This window comes from Hydractinia symbiolongicarpus, chromosome 12, assembly GCF_029227915.1.
Source record: "Hydractinia symbiolongicarpus strain clone_291-10 chromosome 12, HSymV2.1, whole genome shotgun sequence".
NCBI classification, from domain to species: Eukaryota; Metazoa; Cnidaria; class Hydrozoa; order Anthoathecata; family Hydractiniidae; genus Hydractinia; species Hydractinia symbiolongicarpus.
In genome coordinates, this window is record NC_079886.1 from 5615070 (window position 1) to 5625201 (window position 10132).

The 10132-nt window shown below is 34.1% G+C and overlaps 1 protein-coding gene across 1 annotated transcript; it reads left to right on the forward strand.

The window, feature by feature from the left end:
• Nucleotides 1–317: 317 nt before the first annotated feature.
• LOC130622371 (putative transporter AmpG 1) lies at nucleotides 318–2008 on the forward strand. The gene has a single exon (XM_057437828.1). The coding sequence runs from the start codon at nucleotides 394–396 to the stop codon at nucleotides 1705–1707; it is 1314 nt and encodes a 437-aa protein (XP_057293811.1). The 5' UTR covers nucleotides 318–393; the 3' UTR covers nucleotides 1708–2008.
• Nucleotides 2009–10132: the final 8124 nt, after the last annotated feature.

Sequence of the window (10132 nt, forward strand, 5' to 3'; positions counted from 1 at the left end):
CTCACTGCGTTTTGTTGAGAGACACCGCTACTGGTATCAGAATACCTTCAACGGTATATATCATTGCATGTTATCTTTTAAATGATTTAAATGTTGTTAAAAGACACCCCTATGAGATACAAACGATTGACGCCTTGTAGTTAACCTCAACTTAACATCCCCCAAAATCGAGTCTCTTTTTTTAATAGATGTAAGACCCCTGCGGTGGTGTTGAGAGACAAACGGACACAATAGGGCTTTCATTACCAGATGGATATTAAAATTATTAAAAAACAAAAACCAGACAGAATCTGTTTAAAATCTAAGTAGTGTTCTAATCTTACCTGAGAAAATCATCTACGAGAGATAGAAGAGAATCTTTAAACTAAAAGTTCTTTAATTAACGAAGTAAAAATGCTATCTCAAACTGAATTGTTACAATGGAAAAAGAAACGAACATCAACATTTTTAGTTTTTGTAGTTTTTTATTTTCTTATTGGTCTCGAACTGGGTTGCATCAACGCAACATTGTGGATATATGTTTCAACACTTCTTAAAACTGGAAACGACAAGTTATATTATGGTTTAATAACTGCTGCATTTTACGTTCCATCCTTGTTTTTCCCACCTATTGTGACCAGATTTGTCGATAAAACACGGAGAATGAAATTATGTTTCATTGGGGTATTGTGTTTATCCATTGCTGGTAGCATTTTGTATCCAATACATACGTCACCAGTATTTCCATTAGCCGGACGTTTCTTGAGTGGCTTTAACATTGCATTTGCGCCAGTTATAATTTCAGAAGTAGCAAGGTCTTTCACAAGCAAAGAATTAATGCAGCGAATCCCATTGTTAAACGGAATCATCATGATTGGTTATGCGTTTGGACCTTGTGTTTCAATTTTGTTCATAAATATAGACTTCTGGATTGGTGAAATTCATATAACGTACGCAAACGTAATTGGGCCAGTTCTTTTCTTAATTTCTGTTGCTATTCTTTTATCTGTCGTATTTCTATCTTATGATCTCTCGCGAGAGTATGACATGAAGCGAGACACTACGGAAGTCAACGAATATACCAGCAGCAAGCCTTCTCGCTCTGAATCCACCATGGACATAATGAAAAGAATTCTACAAACTGCAGATGCATTGCTGATTATAACACTATCAGTGTTTTACGGCATCGTTGATCAAATAATGTTTCGCGTACTACCTATACTAATCATAGACAAGTTGAATTTTAGCTATGCCTTCTTAAACTGGTCTTTTGTTGCTCTATCAGCTTTAAGCACAGCTCTCGTCTTAGTTCTAGTATGTTGGAAAATGTCTGACAAACAGTTATATTATACTGGTCTAGTAAGCGTAATATCGATAATGATCGTAACTTCGCTACAGCTTCTAACTTATCATAAAGTCGGGAACGAAAAGACGTGGTATTTATGGATAATAATAACTTTATTCGCTTTAATCCTCTTCCTTCTTTCCGATCAAGCATTTAGTGTTGTTATATGTGCGAAACTTGCATTTTCATATAATCAAGGTTTTATCGAAGGCGTTCGAACATTTGCCGTTCAAAGTGGTCGCATTATTGGGGGCTTACTAATCGGCGTGTACTTTGAATATATGAATGTATTTTACATTGGTATTAATGTTGTATTAATTTTGTTCCTGTTTGTTATGATTTCTAGAAGAAGATCACTTTCAAACCCGGTACCCGTTATCTAAAATAATTTTAAACGCTGATAAGAGTTGTCTTTCTGAAGACAAAAAGAGATTTTAGGCCTCACTACGAGGAAAAATTAAGAAGTAAAAACGACAGGATTATGTGAAGTCGGAAAAATGCATGGAAAGAAGAGAATACAAGTAGACTTTTTCTATTTTAATATTTTCAATAAGACCATATAAAGCACTAAAATGTTACATACTATCCATTGACGACAGATTAAGGGAGTTTGTCTTTTACGATAATCTGGAGCTAAATATCTTTTTGTTAGTAGTATTACTAATATTATTTTATATATAGATACATATTCCCTGAGTATATGTAAATATATTTCTTTAGCTACTATACATATTATTTTACCTATGAAAACGATTGGATATGTGTTTCTTGAAAAAACAATCTGTAAATTTAATTGTTTTTCTTTCAAAGAATATTCTCTTGAAAGGAGACACAAAAACGTTCTAAAAACCACATGATTTTTGTTTTTGTCAAGTTCTTTTCGAACAGAGACAAAAACAAACGACTAAATGCTGTGTGGTAAGTTTGACCACGACAAAATCAGGCGCGCCTAATTCAAGGTGGCAGAACAATTGGTTAAGGAAATGTAATCACAGGAAAACTTTCAAGGAATTAATGCTCAACTGTCTATTTTATTATAAACTTTTTTCCTATGTAATGTTTTCATCTCTGCGTTTTTTCACCTAAATGCGGTGCAGAGTACAATATGGCATATATTTTTCCAGTTTCTTAGACGAAGAAAGTAAAAACGAAAAAATCAAGGAAAAAAATATATGACAGTGCACGAGGCTTCACTGCGATAATAGTTTATCATTAGTGCGAAATATCTTAAAACATCATACCAAAACAAAACGAAATATGAAACAAATATATAATAAAATAGACAACAACACGGATTTTATACCACAGGTTATTCGATAATGGAGGAGCCACGAATAAATAAAAAGACAAAGGAAACAAAATTAGTTCGCGTAAGGCGCTTATTTTTATATTTTGCATATTGCTAACATTCAATCTAAAAATTAAGTAATTATACTGTCAGCAGTTAGTTTGGAGAAATTTAAAGGTTTCGAGACGTCACAAGGAAGTGCTGATGTTGTTATTTTGTTCCTGTAATGACGTGCTATAAGTATGCCAAGTCTTGTTAAAAGGCTATTAAAAGTTATGGACGGGAAACGGAATCACATCTCGCCTGAGAATCATAATGAGAACTAAGCCTGTGAGATCTGTGCAATGACCGAGGACGACGGTACCACCCGTGGCAATCGTTTATTATGTATTTCTTAATCGTCTAGGAAATATAAAAAGAATGAATAACAGGTTTAGTTTTCTCATAATTTATTACTTTCATTATAATGTTTGTAATTAACTAGCTGTGTTAAAAAAGCTTTTAGAAAGATTACAACTATTTCCGTATCGTCAATCAATTAGTGTGTCGCGTCAACCTCGTTCCCAGGGCATTTTGCCTTGTTGATGAAGTTGATAGCGGCGAAAAGGTTGTTGGCCACTCCGTAATAACGGCAGGGGCCACAAGACCCTGGGGACGAGAACGGTGTCGCGTGTTACCCGTTCTAATCATCGACGAATTTTACTTTAGCTATACATTTCTGAACGCATCTTTCATTGATTTTTTCTTTTATACCAAAATCCTGATATTTGAATATTTCTGACAATTATATCAATAACAGTCAAAAGGGATATCTGAAACTATGCACTTCGTCATAGTACTCATGCAGCAGTTAAAAGTTCAATAATGTTTATCCAAAGCTCAGGTTTATTATAACCGAGAATGATAAGAGTAAAAATAAGAATAGATCTTTAAAAAAAATGGTCGCCTAAATTTAGTTTACGATTAAATGATGAAAAAGGAAAAATTGATGATGATTGGTACCAGAGCCGCTAAAACTGATGATGGAAAAACAAAACGTTGTTTGCCAAAATATAAGTTTTTAGAAACTTCTGTAAATACGTTTTCACAAAACCATTGGTGAAACACGGGAAAAATCCATCAGCTTATTTAAAGGGGAATTAAACCCAAACTTTTTTTCTTCGAAAATATCTTTTACAAACCCTACATATTTTAATGGTATATAAAAAAAATTGAAATTCTTTGAATTTACATCCCTTTTCTAGCATAAAAGTTGACAACAGTAATCGCCATGTTAAAGTCAAAACGATATCTGCAATCGGTTAATATTATTTCATTCTGCGGAATGAGTTTTTGTTAAAGTTAAGAAATTAATTGTGACAGCGAGCTGAGTGCTTAGTATAGTTAAACCGTGTTGCACAGCGTATATGGATAATACCTTTTATATATATGGATAATACCTTTTTAAAAAAAACTTTCTCGCAGACACAGAGCTGAGCGGTTAGTCCAGAGAAACACTATTGCACATCCGTACAGGCGTGATTCCGGAAAGATTAAAAATTAATTGTCACAGTGAGTTGGTACAGGTAAACCGTGCTGCGCATGCCCATAGGCGTAACAGCCTTTACCAAAAAGCAGACTGGGCTAAGCACTTAGTACAGTTAAGAGCTGAACAGGCGTATAGAGGCGTAATACCATTTTTCGAAAAAGCTACATTGCAATTTTATTTGCAGAAAAAGTTTTCAGGAAAATAAGAAAATAAGAAAAGATATAGCTACCAGGTAACTGCATTTAGCATAAGTATTATTGCTTAAGAAAATTACAGTAACCAAACTGCATTTTCTTACTCTCACTTTTTAGCCAAAGGTAGGAGCTAGCTAAATGGCTATAGTATCAACATAAAAATAAATAAATGTTGGGTAGGATAAAAAGCTCTTTATACCATACAGATTAGTAATAAGTAAGGCTCTAGCCTAGCTACCCTTCAAAATCTTCCTTCCCAGCCAAAAATCCTAAGTCTGGTGCGTTTAAGATCTTAACATTTTAGAACATACAAAAAACAAATATTACAAAAATAAAAAGGTTACACAAAAAGGCAAAAAGGTGAAAGACCTACAAACAACTGTACTGTGTTTTTTGAGTGTTTATTTTGTGATCGGACGGACTCACGCACTTTAAATTCCATAATACACATAGAAAACGTACATGCGTAAGTTTAACGATTCAGTATGTAGCCTCGACCCCGTTAGAGGCTAAAACACAGGCTACATTCCCATTTCGCGCGTCGTAGTAGTAGGAGTTGCCCGATGATTTTAAACACGATTCCATTGCGTCGCACCGTGAATTGTTTATTTATCAAAACTTCTTTGAAAAAAAATTTTTTGAGGCACAAGGGCTCTTCTCCTTTTTTATTTGTTATTCAAGGAATGACATTATTTTTAATTTATCAAAATAATCCGCGATGGTGTGTATTTTCATAGCGCATGGACCTGTAAGATTGTAAAGCGAAAAGCGAGGAAATAAAAAGGTTTTATTTTGGTGTGACTATAAGAAATATGGTCTTTGAAAATATTTACAAGAAAAATATTTTTTTTGAAGAAAAACTTACTTATTAGTATATGTGGAGAGTTCATTATATTTTTTCTGGTATCGTCGATGTCGTATGCTGGCTGTCTCTAACACTGTGCGGTTCAAACATAAAATTTCAAAATCCTTGTGCATCGTGATGCATTTGTTATTATTCAACTTGTCATTCAATAAATTGGAAAATTCTTGGCAACACTTGCATTCCACAAGAGTGAAGGAAATGAAAATAACGCAACATGTACAGGTACACCAATGCAAATTTTCAATTCTGCTCGAACATTTAATGCGTCTTTTTCTTTGCTATCACTAGATTCATAAGTTACTTTTTCAAGTTCTGCTTTGGAGTATTCAGGCTTATTCATGTATCCTGTTACTGACATTTCACTAGAGTCACTTGAATATTCTAGCAATAGGGGAGTCAGAGCAGGAGCTTAAATTGTCCATATCTCGCTGCTTGCGCTCAGCGCAAGCTTATGCTTCTTCAGCGTAAGATACGTCACGATATAAAAGTCTCCAGAATCATCCGTGGCCTCAGAAAATTTAAATGGCGCTTACCGTTCGCTCATAGAAGGGGAAACTTTTATATTAAAATCAACCCAAATAATATATATTTTTTTATTTTAAACAGAATTTGGGAAATGAACATAATGTTAACCGAAATAATGCTATTTAAGTTTGAGGCTTAATTCCCCTTTAAAAAGATACTGTTTCTTAAAGTTAAAGTTGTTCGCGAAACACATGGTTGCCCAAATGGGTCGTGTCATAATGGTCATTGGAACTTACGAAAAGCGCGACGAAGGGGAGGACGACGACGTATCTTACATATTTACTTCAACTGAGCAAGCGCGAGATGAGGATTCCCTCATTCTACCGTTCTGTTGCAAACGCGAGGACGCGAAAACTGACTTTGATACGTCGCAGATAGAGCGTAAGTAAAATTTTGTACTTATCTTACACTTTTTGGTTCATTTTTACACTGGTTTTGATTATTACCGTCTTCTATTATATCGAACTTACTTATACATTGAGTATATTATTTATTTAGTATTATTTGATTGCAAAAATTGCTAGCAGTATTTTTGTAGCTGACTTTAGCTACATCCAGCTAAACTTTTTTGTACTTTTTGTTTATATTATGCGGGAAAACAGTGCCCAACAACAGAATGAAAATAGGTTTATAAAAAAGTTTTCAACTTTTTTTGGTAGCATAAAGCAATCACTTGATACATGAATGTTCAGTATGTGTTTTTATGAAATACACACAATATGTCTATTTGAAGTTTAACCATGAGCATAATACCTGAGCCTGTTGTTTTCTTAGAAAAATGTATTGGATTTCTTAGCACGAGGTAATGTTTTTGAGAGAAGTTTTGGTTGCTGATTTGTTTTCGAAAAAAAATGGATCACAAGAACAAGGATTGTGTCTTGAAGAAATTGCAGCTAATTTAAACAAAAGTAAAATTTTACGGTTTAGAGTAGATCAGAAAGCCCTAAGAGACAAGTTGAAAAAATTATGAGAATCTTTTTTATGGAAGAAAAACTAAGAAAAAAGTAAAAACTTGAAATTGAACCACTGTAAGAGACCAATGAACTTTTGCAGGAAATATACGACGTGAAAATGAAGCTAAACGTTTGCACACACATCAGGCTGAATATATGCGCAAAATGTGTACTGAGAGATTATCTGAAACAGGAAAACGAAAATAAGAGGGAGATTTTTAAGATGAAACTCCTAAGAAACTGTCTTCTGGTGGTGATACTATTGCATATTTACGTAAGAAATCTGAAAAAGGCTTCCAACTAAGAAAAGACAAATTAGAATTCCGAAGAGAGGAGTTAAAAGTAACCAAGGCTAGGGAGGAAACTTTAATTTCCCAATCTAATGCAATGATCAATTTACTAACAAAGTTGGCAGATTAGTTACACATGCCCTTTATATTTGTATTTTGTTATTAATTAAAGTATTGTTCCAACAAAGGTGGATCAAGGTTATAAAAAATGTGAGGTTTGATTTTTATACAAACACCCATGTGCATTTGCACTAACTTTGTACATTTTTCCTACACTACTCAGGCCAACTTTCATATCCTTCTTAAATTCTGTATGTTTGACATGATTTATAATTCCACCCAACACCCACTTAACAGACACCCTAGCAGCATTCATGATTTCGTTGAAGTCTTTTTGTTGTTGATTCAAATTTGCTCCAGCATAGGGACTGAGCAGGTGTCTTCTGAGGGGATATTCAGGATCGCCATATATGCAAAGTATTTCTTCATTAGGACCATGGGAGAACTATTGAAGTGTTTGTAACAAACCTGACATTGCAAGAAGGGCACACTCATGTCTCTTTCCCTCCACTGGACCGTATAAATTAGCAACCAATCTGTTAGGAGTACTGAAAGCCTAATATTTCAAAGCACGATGCCTTTTGTGTCCATTTTATAACATTCTAGGTGCAACTTGTGGTCGACAACAGGCTCTCACAGTCTCATCCATAAATCCCCAAACGTTGTCAAGTGCAGCACCCCTCATATGTAGTGCATTTGCAAATAACATCAAATTTCCTGGTGTTAGCCAGGGTTGATTCATGTTATGCACTAAATGTTCCCAGTTGCTATCTATGAAATCGATTGTTTGGTTAAAAATCATGCTTAGCTACGGTAAAGCCCTACCAAATCGAGAAATCATATCGAAGTATCTACAGGGGTAGGCTAGTCTACTCAAAACCACACACAGTGCTTCCAACAAATCAACTTTTAGGTCATTATAAAAGTAGCATTTTATTTCATTTGCCATATCAAGAGCACGGACAAACCGTAAAATGTCAGTCTTTATAAATCTGAACTTAGCAACCACATTATCGTCGCTTCTTTCGTTTAGGTAAAACTTGTTATAACATGTGTAGTCGAAATCAGTGTTCTTAGAGGTATTCAAGTCATAGAGTAAACAAAACTCTTCATCAGTTAATAAATTTTCTGAATAAAAATAGAGCAAGGTTTCTCTAGTTTCCCTGAAGTTTTGCATGCTTTCACTTACTGAAATGTTTGTTTACAAAATTCGCGCCATTTTTCTTAGTTCGTTGTGATGGGTTTTCGCATCTCCGGCAAATGTTGAATACGACGTACGGCAAAAATTATGCGGAAGCATCGACGTCTTTTAAACATCGCGATTTCCGTAAGGTCTTTACTTTCAAAGAACAGGACGACGATTAAGTAATGGGTTTTTGTCAAAAAAATAACTGCTTAGTCATTATCGTTCCTCACAACCTTGCAAGAATTTCCAGTCCTTGTATATCACCGTCAATAAATCATTTAAATTTTTATCAAGGACAAGTACAACACATGGTATACAAAAGAAATTGCCAAGAAGCTGAATGAAGGCAAACTGCTGCTGATGTTAAAGTTTTATTGGAACCAAGCCAGATAAAAGTTATATATCCTTAATGAATTGTTGACATGTACAACCACAGAAACAGCCATAGTGACTTGAGTTTTAATGGTTTGAGGTCGGCAGGGATAACTGAGACGGTTGAGAAAGAAAATGAAGTCTTTTAAAGAATAGAGAATCTTTTCAATGTATCCCAGAATCTACTTAAAATTTAATTGTAGCAAATCTTATTGTTTTGACTGTAATTTTGTACTCAGGTTAGTTATACCTTGTCTTTTTCTTTTCGTACGAATAGAAAAAAACTTCTTTGAATGCCCCTTTCATCTTGCAAAATATTTAATTGTCGTTTTTATGCGATAATGAAGTTACTTGTTGAATTTCCGCGCCCGAAGGCGTAGGAAATTCTTTAAAACCGTCGTTTTTTTTCTTTCAGAGCATTTTTTGAGAAAAAATCGACCCTGGGATTTCACGTTCCTCTGAAAGAAGGATAGTATTGGTTTACCTGACTAACTAACTAACCCTGTCTCAAATGGTCAATTGCAACGTCATAGATTTTAACTTCGTACTTTTCCCATGCTCCCTAACTACTAGTAAATGACGTTTCAGACCAAAATTGGTATTTGTTTTCGACAAAATTTGTCACAGTTAACAAAAAAAGTATGCTGAACATAATGGTGACATGATAAGTTTGATTTTTATCGCTAAATGTCATTTTAGGCAAAATTGGTCCAAAAATTAGAACTACTTTATTTTCAACAAAATTTGGCACAGTAAACGAATAAAGTATGCTGAACATGATGGTGAGACCAAAATATTGATTTTTTGCCACCTAAATGCCATTTTCGGTCAAATTTGGTACAGTTAACAAATAAAGTATGCTGAAAATGATGATGATACCAAAGTTTGATTTTTTGTCACTTAAATGTCATTTCAGGCCAAAATTTGTCCAAAAATTAAAACTACTTTATTTTCGACAAAAATTGGCACAGTTAATAAAAAATCTATGCTGAAAATGACGGTCACATCAAAATTTTGTTTTTTTGTTAACTGATTGCCGTTTAAGACCATAAACGTTTCAATCGCAAGACTTTCAACCATAAATGATAGGCTGTATTTTTAGCAATTTCTTTTAAAATGTAGTTTATTATGACACGTTTCGTTTTGTTTGCGTTTGTTGTAAGATATAATGTCACTTGTGTGCTTTATCTTCATGCACTTAAGCTTCATGCACCAAGCCTCTTCGAATGTTTGGCACGATAACACAACGAATTAGCATGTTGTCATCGAATATTTTGGTAGCGAGCGGAAATTCTTAGAGCCCCCAGGGCTTCTTGTTTCTTTTTAGTTGCCAAATTTCCAGTAAACAGGATGTGAAGTTTTAACAAATTAACTTTTTCTGAGAAATTAAAAAATATTGGGAAAAGTATTAGTCGTATTTTTTCCTCATTTAGCTTACTTTTAACTGACAGGCTACTACAATAAAGGACAACATATTGAAAATAGATGTTCCTCAAGAACGAGCTCTAACATGTAGCGATGAAATATTTAACTACAAAATCCTTTTT